Source organism: Peromyscus leucopus, chromosome 20 (genome assembly GCF_004664715.2).
Source record: "Peromyscus leucopus breed LL Stock chromosome 20, UCI_PerLeu_2.1, whole genome shotgun sequence".
NCBI classification, from domain to species: domain Eukaryota; kingdom Metazoa; phylum Chordata; class Mammalia; order Rodentia; family Cricetidae; genus Peromyscus; species Peromyscus leucopus.
In genome coordinates this window covers 34,240,559-34,255,607 of record NC_051080.1, presented here as the reverse complement: position 1 = coordinate 34,255,607, position 15,049 = coordinate 34,240,559, and the positions used below count along the sequence as shown (strand labels likewise).

The 15,049-nt window shown below is 46.3% G+C and overlaps 1 protein-coding gene across 2 annotated transcripts; it reads left to right on the top strand.

The window, feature by feature from the left end:
• The first annotated feature begins 1,992 nt into the window (after positions 1 to 1,992).
• LOC114694348 (apolipoprotein L3-like) lies at positions 1,993 to 10,951 on the top strand. 2 transcript variants are annotated; one of them, XM_028871269.2, is made up of 4 exons: positions 1,993 to 2,032; positions 5,606 to 5,692; positions 9,037 to 9,163; positions 9,688 to 10,951. In XM_028871269.2, the coding sequence occupies exons 2-4, from the start codon at positions 5,680 to 5,682 to the stop codon at positions 10,550 to 10,552; spliced, it is 1,005 nt and encodes a 334-aa protein (XP_028727102.1). In that variant the 5' UTR covers positions 1,993 to 2,032; positions 5,606 to 5,679; the 3' UTR covers positions 10,553 to 10,951. The 2 variants fall into 2 exon arrangements, with proteins under 2 accessions (XP_028727102.1, XP_037053519.1); XM_037197624.1 differs by lacking the exon at positions 1,993 to 2,032 and adding an exon at positions 8,020 to 8,136 and having other exon boundaries at positions 5,199 to 5,692; positions 9,037 to 9,199.
• The last annotated feature ends 4,098 nt before the right edge of the window (positions 10,952 to 15,049 follow it).

Sequence of the window (15,049 nt, the reverse complement as noted above, 5' to 3'; positions counted from 1 at the left end):
GGGTCCCACATTCAGTGGTGGCTGAGACCACAGACATTCATCCAGCACTATGAGATGAGAAGGGCCTGAGGTCGCTCCTCCGAGTGGGTCTGTGGAGAAGGCAAGACTGAGGGTGGCAGCAGGTGAGTGGCTTGTCTGGGGCGTCCACGGGATCATCAGCTGCTCAGCAGGTGACTCCACTTCCCCTTCTCAGGCTGGGACATTGGCCCTGCACTTGCCTCTGGCTGTGACTCAGTTGCCCAGCTGGAGACTGGACACACTGCTAAGGACTGCTGTGTCCCACCTAACTCAGCCAGAAAGAACTTCTCTAAGTATGGAAATCACTGCCCATGCCCACAGCCACTCTAAAAAAGGACTATTGCCCCGTCTATAAACGTAATTTAGGCATTGGTCCAGATGACAGGTTCATTAGCCTTTGACTAAACTTTCATCCTGGCTGGAATCTGGCTGCTTTTTTCTCTCCCTCAGAAATCAGGAGAAGAGACTGTGGGACACCCCTCAGATGGGATCACTAAAAGGTTCAACTTCATTTCAGGCTGCCTGATATATATATGCCTTCCCAGGGCACCTCAGAGGGAAGGTGGCTGTTCTGGGTGTCCTCAGGGTAATGGAGGAATTGAAGGATGTGAATGGAGAGAGCAGAGAGCCCAGAGTCCACCCATCTTATTGTGAAGACCACCCTGGCGTTGTCCCTAAGGTCCCCACATGAACAGATGGTGGCAAATGTAGACTTGTGAGGCACGAGGAACCCAGAGACTGCACCATGACTCTCTCAGAGTGTGTGTCTATGGCAGGATCCACAGTGGAAACTGAGGCCCAGAAAAGAGTGTCCTGTTCCACATACCAGAAGGAACTAAGTCAGTGGGTGTCCTGCCTACACCCCTGGCCTTAGCCATCCTCTCTGCAGTCTGGGTGCTGGGTAGGAAAGAGAGCCAGTGTGGGGACAGGGAGGGCAAGGTGCATAATCCTGTTAACAGCACCTTTGTGTAATTGAAAGACCCAAGGGCAGAGTCCAGGTAAGGGCAACCTATTTGTCAATACAAGCAAAGAATAGTCTAGAAACTTTGGAATTATTAAAATCACATTTTCCCTTTAAAGTCAGAATCAGCTGTGTGACACTGTGTACAGTACTTGCCGACTAAGAATCTCTTTTTCTCCTGATAAACAGAGTTAGGATCGGCTGCTCTGCTCATCTCCAGCAGGGCATTGCTCTCCTTTGTGGGCAGACATCTGGCACACACGCCACAGACCCCAAGGGAATATGGGTACCAAGAATCCTGAGCTTGTCTCTGATCCTGGAGATGCTCAGAGGGAAGAAGCCAGGCTCTGCATCCTTTATTCCAGAACCATCAAGGGTATTATGTGATGGAAATAATTTGGTTTTTTCCACTTGAACTAATTGAAACAACATGCCAACACAGTGCACATAAACACAGGTGCACATGTAGTTCCCACTCAGACTTAGCTCAACCAAACTGTGATTCAACCTTTGTCCCACAGATTTCCAATAGGGTTTATCTGCTAACTTTTTTTTTTTTTGGGGGGGGGGTCTGGATGGCAGAGCACCTCTTGGAATTAACAGACTCTGGTTGAGTGGTGTGATGGCTAGTCTTGGTTGTCAACTTGATTACATCAGGAAATAACTTAAAACCCATATATAGGGAACACCTATAAGAGGATTTTTGTATAATTGGAAGTGTAAAGACCCACTTCTAATCCCCATCTTTGAGGTGGGAAGATATGCCTTTAATACAGATCTTTTCAGGAGGGAAGCCCTGACTCTAATCTAGGCCACACCTCCTGCTGGAAGCCTATATAAGGACACAGAAGAAGGAAGTTTTTGATCTTTGCCTGCTTGCTTTTGCCTGACTAACAAGTCCCTTCCTTCCCTGGCATTAGAGCCTCCTTCTTCAGGATTCCAGCCTATACTGAAGAGCAGCTGAGACATCCAGCCTCGTGGACTGAGCAGCTACTGGAGTCTTCAACCTTCTATTCATAGGCAGCCATTGTTGGACTAGCTGAACCACAGCCTGTGAGTCATTCTATAAATCCCCTTTCCATATGTAGAGAAAGATTTATTCTGTAAGTTCTATTCCTCTAGAGAACCCTGACTAATGCAGAGGGTCACGTCTCTCCTTCCTCCACTTTGGCCTTACAGCTACTCTGAATTCTTACCTCAAACCCCTGCTCAAGGTTGCCATGAACTCACTCTGCTGTCTGCCTGATGGACATGTGGGTGGCTGTGGCCCCAACTGGGCATATTACAGTCCTGGGTGATTGTTGTTGACTGCCCTACAAAACTCCACAACCTTCCACAGCTCAACAATGTGTTGATGTGTACCCGATGGGATGTGTACCCATAGCTGGATCAATGCTTATCATCTCTATGTTTAAATTCTTTTGTGAGCAAATTAGTTAAAATTCATCTCTGCATTAATGTGATTTTTTTTTAACCTGTCAATGATGAGATGAATGACTCCATCCCTGTCTGCTAATGTCTCAAGTCCCTGTTAGCATTATAGAGCAGAAAGAATTTGGGCTCTGAGGAGCTGACACTCGGTCTCACTTTGGGGGGGGTGGGACTTCAGAACACCTGTCACATCTCAGACCATGTTTGGCTATTAAGTATTTTGGGGGTTTTTTTTGTTTTGTTTTGTTTTGTTTTGTTTTGTTTTGTTTTGTTTTGTTTTTCGAGACAAGGTTTCTCTGTGTAGCTTTGCGCCTTTCCTGGATCTTGTTCTGTAAAGTAGGCTGGCCTCGAACTCACAAAGATCCGCCTGCCTCTGCCTCCGAGTGCTGGGATTAAAGGCGTGTGCCACCACTGCCCTGCTCAAAGATTTTTTAAATATTCTCTCTCTATCTCCTTTTGATTTCATGTGAATATTGGAAGGCTTATGGGCGGCACAAACCTGGGATCCTAACACTTCTGTGGGACAGACCTAAGATTAGGAGTTCATGGTTCTCCTAGTCTACATAGTGAGTCTGAGGCCAGCCTGGGCTAGGTGCATGTTTGCAAGGTTTGGGCAGGAACACCGAGTCATCAGTTACAAGGGCAGAATGCAGTCCTGAGAGTGAGACACCATTATCTTCCGCTCCTACCATATCAACAGGTCGTTCACTCTCATTCTGGTCAGGTCCCAGGAGGAGCTGATGCCTCCGACCCACACTGCTAAACGTGTTTTCATTTCTTCCTCAGCTTCAGGCAATCTCAGTGCAGATTGTGTGTCTCTTTATGAAGTCTTCCCCACCCCAAGGATACTGAGGACTGGTCAGAGGAAGGAATGAGCATCCTCACACAGTGCCTGTGTTAGATGTTAACACCCTTTAGTCCAGTCCTTCTACTTCTACAAACAGCATAAGGAAATAATCTCAAATGCGGGCACTAACAGGCAAAAAGAACATTCTTTGTGTTACATTTACATAATGATTAGGAACAGCACAAGGTCCAGGAGTCAGGGAAAAGAGCAGATGTCAAAGGCAACACACAGCAGGACCAGGGCCAGGTAGGACTCCAGGTCCTGATAGGACAAGGAAATCCCAGAAGCAAGGAGGGTGTGGTCCCTAAGAACCACAAAGGACCCCAGTGAATTTACTAAGACAAGGACCTAGTACTTGGCACAAGGCTGTAGATGTAATGGTCTTATTACATAAGAAACACAGAGCCAAATGCAGAGTTAAAAGCCCAAGAGGTCAGAGCAGCAGCCAAGAGCTAAGACCAAAACCACCTTCTTACCCTTGGCTGTCGCTGGCGTCCTTCCCCTCAGAAAGAGACCTACTTCCTGTGTGTCTGTCTTCTTATTGACTTTCTGTTCTGCCTTCTCATTGGTTGTAAATCCAACCACATGACCTCCTCGTCACTGCCTGTCTATACAGACCTCTAGGTCTCTATGGTTGGTATTGAGATTAAAGGCAAGTGTCTCCATGCTGGCTGTATCCTTGAACACACAGAGATCTGTCTGTCATGTGATCGGGATTAAGCGTGTGTGCTACCACTGCCAGACTTCTGCTAAATGGCTTGTTATTAACTCTGACCCCCAGGCACTTTTATTTATTAACATACAAATAAAATCACATTTCAGCACAAATAAAATATCACCATACAAGGCAGTGCTGTGGAAGCAGAAAAAGCATTTATAGCATACACATACAATGATGCACATAGGTAATACAAAGAGGTGGGAATGCCATTGTGTTTTTAAGATAGTAAAGCTTATTTGTCTGAAAGTGGGATCTGGATTAGAATGTCCCGAGTTCAAGTCCTGACTCTATCAACACTGAAAACTCGTGCACATTAGATAAATACGTGCCTGTTGACCTCCTTAACATGGAGCCACAAGAGCCTCAACCTAGCAGAGCATGTGTAAAGACTTCATTGTATATGAGTAAGGAGCCCAGTGCATCATGCTCAGTACGTGTCATGATTTGGAATAGGAATGGCCCCTCTAGGCTCATATATTTGATGCCTGGTCATTAGATTGTGGCGCTACTTGAGGGTAAACGGGAAGTATGGTGTTGATGGAGTGAGTGTTGTCTTGATGGAGGAAGTGTGTCAGTAGGGGTACACCTTAAAGATTTAAAAGCTCAAGGTAGGCCAGTGTCTCTCTTCCTGCTGCCTGTGGATCTGGATGTAGAATTCTCAGCTATAAAAACATCAGGTCTGCCTGTGTGTCACCATGCTCCCAACATGAATATAAATGGACTAAAGCTCTAAAACAGTAAACAAGCCCCAATTAAATGTTTTCTTTTATAAGAGTTTCCTTGGCCATGGTGTCTCTTCACAACAATAAAACAGGAAATAGGACAGTAAGCATAAGAAATTTCCATTAATAGAAATTGCCATTAATACAAAATACCATTTGCTGTGGGATATCATTCTGTATGCTGTGAATATGTGTTGCTCTGATTGGTTGATAAATAAAACACTGATTGGCCAGTAGCCAGGCAGGAAGTATAGGTAGGGTAAGCACATGAGAAGAATTCTGGGAACAGGACGAGAGTCGAGTCACCACCAGACCCAGAGGAAGCAAGATGACAAGAGAGAACTGAGAAAAGGTACCAAGCCACATGGCTAAACAGATAAGAATTATGGGTTAATTTAAGTGTAAGAGCTAGTCAGTAATAAGCCTGAGTTAATAGCCATACAGTTCATAATTAATATAATCCTTGGTGTGATTATTTTATAGAGGCTGTGGGACTGTGGGTGAGAGATTTGCCTGACCACAGACCAGGTGGAACACAGGACACTCTGACAACAACCATTAACACTGTGGTCCCCAGAACATTCTTCTCCATCTTTCCTTCCATATGTAGAGTCCATTGATTCTCCACAGCTGTGTCCTCAGCTGATGCCTTCTTCCTTGTCCCCAATGGATCCTTGGTTTGGGAGGAATAAAAGCCAGAAGCTTTGGCTGTGGAGAAGGCAGCAAGGCTGGAGCCACAAGACCAACTTCTTTAAGTAGGAATGACAAAGCCCAGGGAAACAGTAGAACTTTGGATCAAGTTCTTTTCGTCCTTGGCAGCCACCATTGAGAGAACCGTGGGTCACCAGATCCCTGGTCACAGCACCTGTCCCCATTCTGTCCCACACTTGTTTTTCCTCCTGTAGCCTGGACACCTGGTGAGCTGTAAAGAAAAAAACCTGTCAGAATTCCTGAGTGACACCAAGACCCAGCAGCTGCCATGGGCTCCCCAGGTAACCATCTTGTTCTCTGCTCCTGCTCATGGCCTAGGACTGCCAGAGCCTCCCTGCTGAGTGTCTGCTGAGGAGTCAAGGATACAGGAGGAGAACCCCAAGGGGAGCATAGAGAGTTTCCGAGTCCTGGGTCAGAGCGGCCCCCTTCCTGGCCTTGTCTTGGGGTGCTTTCTCGGGAGGCACCTCCTCAATACCCACCCTGAAAAACAGAAGCGGGGCGGGGGGAAGGAGGGAGCTAAGGTAGAGAAGAGGGGAGGGGGTGAGGGAGAGAAGGGGGAAGGGGTTCAAGGAGGGAGGGAAAGAAGAATGGAGATAACAGAAGGCAGGAAGTGTTGAGATGGCAGGCAGCTCTTTTGCAAACTTTGAGGGCCTCTTAATTTCCTTCCCAGAGGCCCGAAGAGACACTACTAGTGGTGGGGGTACTCTGCAGGAAAATAATCTAAGTATACTGGGTTCTTATGGGGCTCTCTACTTTATTCCTCTGAGATTAAATTCTATCTATACAGTTTCAACTCTATTCTTATATTTAGCTCCTCTCTGTCCCTTCTCTTCCTGTCTTCTCACAACTCTAACTCTTTTCTATCCCATCCTCATCTTCATCCTCATACTTTTCCATCGTGGTTCCAGTCTCTCCCTACCAGCAGCCTGACTTACAATACAATGCAAAGCTTCCAAGCTCCCTGTAAGAGTCATGATGATAGCCAGCTTCATTTGCAACCCAAAAGGAGAGTGGATAGAGGAGATGGGGTCAGGTAAGGCCTGGAATAAGTCAGAAATGGAATTTATGTGCTCAAAATATATTCATATAAGTGGTTAGGTGAAAAGTTACGAGTCTATCATAAATGTGCTCAAACTACAATCTTACAGGTAGTTAGGTAAACAAGTCTATAAGTCACAAAAATAAAACTGTCTCTGTTTTCCTATGCGGCCATATACAGACAGGATAGGGTAACTCTGCTCAGAGCTAGGAAGTCTGCCTCAAAGCTACTTTGCACCTGGCATGCAAAAATAAAACTTTTGATCTGAGTCAATAGCTCAGGAATGCCATTTGGGTTATGAGAGAGATGGGGGCCTGAGATTCATTTGCACAAGAAAGAAAGCTATGCACCTAGCTGTCCCCTAGGTGGTGTCTCCAGGAGGGTGTTTACATTAAGACAGAAGGCTGCCATTGGCCTAGGATGCTAGGTAAAATATACTGTAAAATTCTTGGAAGTTGAGAGTGTACAAGAAATTCATAGAGGGAAACGGTTGATATATTAAAAGCTGAATAACATCAAATATTCCTTGACATTTGACGTCTACTCCGGAAGAATTCCTTGATCCTTCTATGTCTAGCTTTATCATATACAGCTGAATCTCTTTTTCACATTCCTGTGGCCCATAGCACAGCTCCAGCCCCCTCATAGTGGCTTCCTCTCAGCTGACCCAGGGGTCCTCTCCCTGAGGAGGCAGCCCACCCTGTTCCAGCCCAGGAACCCACCTTTTCTAACTGTCTCAGAAGGAAGTTCCTGCACCCCAGTGCGACCTTGTCCACATTCTGTTACCTAGAGACTCTCACATTACCTATCCCTTCAGGGCCCAGGGTCCCCATGTTGTTCTGAGAGTAATACAGAGGCAGGCCAGTGCCTGCTGCATAGCAGGTCCTCCCTCCTTGGTCACCTCCCCTTCCTGGACCCTGTTAATTCCATGGGGTCCAATCCCCATTGCAAGCTGTGTTAGGACACCCACCCTGCACATCCAGGACCGGCGCTTGTTTACCAGGTGTGCCTACCTAAGGTGGGGCCTGATGGTTTCTCTTCTCATTTAAAAGAAATGTCTGAACTTTAAGCTGAAACCCAGAAAAAATAGAAGAAAAAAAAAAACTCTACCCACAAGTGGCTCCTAACCAGGAGCCACCCTACATCCAGGAACTACCCTACACCCAGGGAACACCCTAACCCCAGGAACCACCCTACACCCAGGGACCAACTTACACCCAGGAACCATACTACATCCAAGGACCACCCTGAAATTAATGACTAACCTTTTCAGTGTCAAAAGTCATGTTTGGACTAGAGAGGGAATCAGCGTTTAAGAATATTGCTGCTCTTGCGGAGTACCTGGGTTCAAATCCCAACACCTACATCAGGTTCATAACTGTCTGTAACTGCCACTCCAGGGGATGCAAGGCTCACCCTGGCACCACACACACGGTCCATAGACATGCATACAAGCAGGCAAATATTCCTATACATAAAATAAAAATCAAGGGAAAAAAGTCACATTCAAGGATCATGCCATAGGCACAGTGTAAATGGAAGCCATCACTGGATTCTCCCTCTTCCTAGGGATGAGGAGCTCACTTCCTACCTGTTCTGAGCTAAAATCGACATGTCTCTGCAAAGCACCATGACACAGCTCTGGTACATTGGTATTCTCAGGATGTCATCACAAAGTGACACTGGGTATGTGACTTTGAATGAAAAGACCTCTTCTCTCACTGCCCTGGAATCCAACATGCACAAAGTGAGGCAGGTTAGCCTAGGGAGAACTCTCTTCCTGGTAGGTGTTAGCATTCAGACCCACCCCTGACCCACCCAGCAAACTGACATCAGCCTACATAAAGTCCCCTTTAAGAAGAAAAAATTTTCCCTTTTCTCTCTCTCTCATGCTTCCTCTCTCTCTAGTCACGAGAGCTCACACAACTCTGCTCTTTCTCTCCCCCTCTTTCTCTCCCCCACTTCCCCTCTCTTCTCCCTTCCCCTTTAGTATAAAACTACATGTGGGTCCCTCCTGCATGGTGTGAGTGACTTTTCCACCGTTCTCCTTAGCTCAAGGCCCCTTGACCATTGCCCGCAGCATCTGCATGGTGTGTCCATGCCTCAACCGCCATGGGGCACCTTGGCTCCACACACCAAGGCTGCACAAATCGTTTTAAAAATACAAACGTAGGTAGTAGGAGCCTGTATCCTGTGCTGGCCCATGGTTATGTGATGTGTCTGGAGAGAAGAAGAGAAGCAGGAAAAGAGAGAAAAAGAAGAGGGGTAAGAGAGAGAAGGAGGAAATAGTAAGGAGGGAGTTTCTTCCTCTTGCCATGAGGGCACTAACGCTATGGATTAGGGATCTCACTCATGACCTCACTTAATTTCAATTACTTTTCTACCTTAATGACTCTGTGTCCAAATACAGTCACCTGGGGTTACAAATGACATAAGGGACACAACTCAGTCCCTACCACTAGTGACACCAAAGTATACTTCAAGTGACAGCTGCTCAGAAACACATTTTTTTAATCAGCGTATTACAGATGCCATTCAAGTTCTTAAACATGGTCCCCAACCATATTCCTTTTCCTTCCCATCTAGAGAGGAAACGCTTCATTAAGTATGTGGTTGAGCATCTCCTGGAAACATGGAGCACAGAAGACCTGCATCGCCTGCTGACTGAAGAGGAAGCCTGGAAACAGCTTGTGGCAGAAGCAAATCTATCCAGGTCACCGCCCTAGAGGAGGCTAGCAATGCCACCAGGGTACAGGCTTACTGGCTTTTCTGGGCAGGAATACTCTACCCAGGAAGACCAAGTAACAGGGGTTCAGGGTTTCCCTGCTCAGCAAATATTTCCTCAATGCTACACTAGCAGGGAACAGCCTCTGGTTGAGGAGAGATGGCAGCCACAGGGGACAAGATTGTTCCTGCCATTGCTGGTCCTGTGACGATGAGAACTTAGTTTATGACCTTGTGCTTTATTTGGAGACATTGAACTTCATTGTAAGAAAAATCAGAGGATGCGTGTGGAAGGCTAGGCGTAGGACCAACATATAGCATGTGCCCAGCAGAGAGTAGTGTTCATTGAAAGTTGATTTTTACAGAAGGTTTTGTTTTTAATTTGTGCATATACGTGTGTGTGTGTGTGTGTGTGTGTGTGTGTGTGTGTGTGTGTATGTGTGTACTTCTTGCACTTGAGTGAGCTTATCTTACAAGATGTCTTTCTAACTCAATTGCCCTTTCCTGTCACAGGGAAGAGGAAGTTTCCTTACTTGAAACTCTTGGTGGGATCATTGCAGATCCTGATGTAGAAGATGAACATGAGCTCCAAAACGACCTGCAGGACAAGAAAATGTTTTTGGAAGTTTATCCTCAGGTGAAACTGGAGCTTGAGCAGCAGATCAGGAAGCTGCACGCCCTTGCAGACAAGATTGACAAGGTGCACAGAGACTGCACCATCACACAAGTGGTGGCCGGCTCCACCGGTGCTGTGTCCGGAGCCCTGACCATGCTTGGTCTCACTCTGGCACCCATGACAGCAGGACTCAGTCTGGGACTTTCAGCCACATGCTTGGGACTGGGGGCGGCAACAGCTGTGACCAGTGTGTACACAACCATTGTGAAAAAGGTCAGCACAGCGTCTGTGGAAGCTGAAGCCAGCCAGCTGGTGCCAACCAGCAAGGACACAGGGAAGGTCATTAAAGAAATTTTGGAGGAGAGCACCCCCAGGCTTCTTTTTGTATCCAAGAATTCCTTCCGGAACCTGGAAGTCATCAAGAAGAACATTGATGCCATCATGCTGGCCAAAGCTAACACTCGACTGGCATCTAATGCCAAGCGTCTCATGACCACAGGGAGGGTGTCAGCCCGAAACACTAGACAGGTGCAGAAAGCCTTTGGAGGCACAGCTCTGGCAATGTCCAAAGGAGCCCGGATCATGGGTGCAGCTACCGCAGGTCTCTTCCTGGTGCTGGATGTGGTCAGCCTTGTGCAAGACTCAAAGCATTTGTACGAGGGTGCGAAGACAGAGTCTGCTGCAAAGCTGCGGCAGCAGGCTCAGAACCTGGAGCAGAAGTTGCAGGAGCTCATCCGGGTCCATGACAGCCTGACAAAGTGACCTCTTCTTCAGTACCGCTTAGAAGACTAGAGTTGGGGGATGCCCTGGACACAGCCATGCCCACCTGATAGCCCCTGTCTGTATCCCCTCTACAGCAATGTCACCATGGTGGAAGTGCCTGCTAGAGGGGGAGGCCACATTAAGAGAAAGGAAGCCACAACACAGATGGGACAGGCCTGGGACCGCCCATAGACTCCACCTCTTAGATCCAACAACCTCCCAACATCCCACATGAGGACCTAGCTCCAAAGATGCCGGAGTACATCCAAGGCTTGACTGAGCCACAGCATGGCTGCTCCTCAGTCATACCCACAACACTGCTCGTAGTTGAGGCTCACCATCCTCACTGTCCCCTGAACTGCCAACTTTCCCACTACTTTCTAAATGTGTGCATAGAAACCTTCTCCTCCTTCCTACTTCTGCCTAATTCTCTGTTGTTGTTGTTTTTCTAAATATTTCCCAATCTTCTAATCAGACTCTGGATATGAACCCCAGTTTTAGAATATTATTTTAAGATGTGTTAGCCGGGTGGTGGTGGCACACGCCTTTAATCCCAGCACTGGGGAGACAGAGGCAGGCGGATCTCTGTGAGTTTGAGGCCAGCCTGGGCTACAGGGTGAGTTCCAGGAAAGGCACAAAGCTACACAGAGAAACCCTGTCTTGAAAAACCAAAAAAAAAAAAAAAAAAAAAAAAAAAAAAAAAAGATGTGTTACATTTGTTTATGCTGTGGAACACTTATTTAATAATACCAAGATGTGCTGCATTCTTTTATGTTGCATTTGTTTAACTCTGTAAAGCTGTGTTACTTTGCCTGTCTAAAACATCTGATGGTCTGGTAAAGAGCTGAATAGGAAGACAAGAGAAAGGATAGACAGGTCTGGCAGGCAGAGAGAATGAATAGAAGGAGAAATCTGGAAGGAAAAAAGGAAAGAGAGAAGAAGAAGAGGAGGATGCTATGGGCCAGCCACACAGCCACACAGCCACACAGCCATCCACAGAGTAAAAATGAAAGTAAGATTGCAGAAGTAAAAGAGGAAAAAGCCCAGAGGCAAAAGGTAGACTGGATAATTTAAGGTAAGGAAAGCTGACTAGAAACAAGCCAAGCTAAGACCGGGCATTCATAACAAATACTAAGCCTCCATGTGTGGTTTATTTTCCAGATGGGTGGCAGGCCTCCCAAAAAGGCCAAAGGAGCAAAAATTACCAACAATAAACCCCATTTCTTTGTTCATAGTTTGGTCACGTGGAGTGATGTTTCTTTTGGTGAAATGCTCATAGAATAGAAAGGAAAGGATGCTGGAAATTTTATCTGCACGGTCATAACAGGTTCTTGGTCCTAGTGCCAGCCGTGGGTGCCACAAGGAAGGAGAAGTGACAGGGTATGGCTCGTCATTTCTGCTCTCTGCTACCAGATTCTGGGGGAAATCACAAGATTTAATTCCTATTGAAGTTTAAAATCTGCTGGAACTGGATGAGATCTGCTGAGATGCACATGAAGGGCTACACTTGCTCCATAGTATTTGAAGAGTAAATTTGTGAACACTGACCTGGTCATGCTTTGTGTGTTTTCTGCAAATGATATCAAGGGTTTTCTGGATTTCTGACTATAGAAAGATGATAATTGTCTCCTGATATTCATCAACTCCTCTTTTACAAACTGTTTCCTTTCTTGTGGTTTAAAAAGAATATTTGAAATTTATTTATTTTATTTATGTGGACAAGTATTTGCCTGCATGTCTATGTGTGCACGAAGTCTATGAAGTGACCAAAAAAGTCAGAAGTGGACATCAGATCTGATGGATCTTAGGTATAAGTGGTTGTGAAACACCATGTAGGAGCTGGGAATTGAACTCGGGACCTCAGAAAGAGCAACAGATGCTCTTAACCACTGAGCCACCTCTCTAACCCCAGAATATTTGAAATTTAGACAAGAAGCATTTCCTTCTCTTTGCTGCCCTCCCCTTCTGGCCGCAGATGCTCCCCTAGGCGGCAACACCAAGTGGTGTCCCCTCCTCCCTTGCAGCTCAAGTGCCTTCCTCCCAAGTTCTCACCAACAGAGACTGATGGATGACCTGTACATAGTCTAGGTCTTGTCCTCTAGAGGAACTTTCTTGTGTTCCACAGCCCCTTCTGTCCTTCCTGGACTGGAATGTCAACCTAAGGGAAAGCTGGATGTGGACAGAACCATCTCCCTGGGGTGCAGAGCAGGGACAGAATTGGAGATCTGAATGACCATGGGAAAGAAAGCGACCTGCGTCCTGAGCTGCCTAGCAACTTGCTCCTAGTGTCCAAGTTGAGTCCTGTCTACTGTTGAGCCCATGTGCTGTGTTGGTGAACTCTGTGCCAGCTGCTCAGCATCTGTCCCTTAACTAACTCAAGAGCCATCACCAGAGCTCACCATACCCTTGACCTTGAACCCTGTACTCTTTCCTGACTCTGTCAGTCTGGCCCTTTGGGACATCATTTATTGAAGAGACTGTCCCTTTGTTCTTGCACTCCTCCAGGCTCTCAGGCCTCTGGGAACCACTGCACCACAGCCCTTTGAATCAATGACCACTAGGTGTCCAGTGCCCAGGTCCAGATAGATCCTGCAGCCTTCCATTCAGGGCCCCTCACCTCCACACTTCTGCCCACCTAGGAACAGACCTTCCTTTATGAAGGAGACAAACAAGCCATGGTGGGTGTGGGGGGAGAATGGAGATGGCCTGTTGTCACTTTTCATAGATTCAGTGTTACTTTATGGGTGATGAAGGTATTCTAGTAGGTAGCAGAATATTTTCAAAACAGATAGACATATAATAAGAACTTAAAATGAATTTATGGGATGTAATAATGTGTCTCAGGTTTTGAAGTTGCTATCAACAAAGGAAAAGTCTGAAGAAGGAGACCAGAAAATGCTCAGGGAAAATGAAAGTGACATGACAGATAGACAGAGGGAAGGAAGGACAGTGCAGAGGAGAAGCTGTGACCAGGTCTGTCCCTGCCGAACACAAGTGACAGACAACAGGACTGTGCCTGCAGCTGCTGCCCCTGCAGGGATACTGCATTCAGATCAGGCTCCGAGGGTGTCCTGGGATATGGGGAAGACTAGGAGGGTTTTCATGTTGAGCTGGGAATCCTCAACCACAGAAAAGGAAGAATTAATGGTGCCCACACCATTGCAGATGGATGTCAATGGCATGTGCTTAGTCAAAACAGAGCCAATTGTAATGGGTTATAACATCTGTGATATTTGTTATGAAAATAATCTATTGAAATGAAAAATGATGAATGAAGTGGAGAGTTGGGCAATTGCTTTGTGAATAGAGAAGGTTCAGGACCCTGAGGGCTTTACACCAGGGTGTCACTTTTTGGTGATAGAAAATTCTTGACCTTGATGTGACAAGGGCTCTATGAACCCATATCTGTGATGAATAATCAAGGACGACTGTGAACACATGGAAATGACACAGTCAGATCAGTGGAGTTGCAGTGTGTGCTGAGGTAAGTTAACCACTCAACAAGTCCAAGCCTTCCCCAAGCAATCTCTGAAAATTCAGACACAATCAGAGGCAAGCTCTATTAACCTGCATATTGTCCTGCAGTTCAGCCAAGTGGACAGTCATGATGACCATTCACACCTCGCCCTCTGCCCTGATAGTTCTCCATAACGAGTTCAGTGCTCTGCAAGGAAAAAAATGTAGGAGAATTTTTAAGAATGCTAACAAGTTTCAGGATGGATTCATAGAGTTGATTTTCTGCTCTCTGCTGATCAGAGTGTGATGGTGGTCTTCATCCATTGCTATCCACATGACATAAAGTAAAGAATAAATACAGAATGAAGGGAAGTGGCGGTGGACACCGCTTACCCACAGAGTACCATGTACAGTGTGGGCAATGATGCCATTCCAAAGAAAGACCTCAAGTGAAATTACAGTTATGAGATCCTTAAGAAACATCTCCAAATATCAATAACCTGGTTGGGTCAGAGCAAGAGCATGTGTCCTAGTCAGGGTCTCCTCCCAATGAAACCATGAACACTAACATGGAAGTCCGCATTCATGTGCCATATTCCCTTCATCTGTATTAGCTATTACCGTTGATACACACAGGTCCCCAGATGCCAGAACCTTGTTCCTCATCTCTCCCCATGTGCCCATTCAATCCCTTCTCATGGCCACAACTTCAAATGATCAACTTTTCCTTGGATCCTTGCTGTGGATATCACTCTATATAAATAAAACACTGATGGCCAGTGACCAGGCAGGAAGTATAGGCGGGACAAAGAGAGAGGAGAATTGGGGAAACAGGAAGAAGGGGGAGAGACACTGCAGCCACCACCGGGACAAGCAGCATGTAAAGACGCCGGTAAGCCACCAGCCATGTGGCAAGGTATAGATTTATAGAAATGGGTTAATTTAAAATATAAGAACAGTTAGCAAGAAGCCTGCCACGGCCATACAGTTTATAAGTAATATAAATGCCTGAGTGATTATTTTATACATGGATTGTGGGAC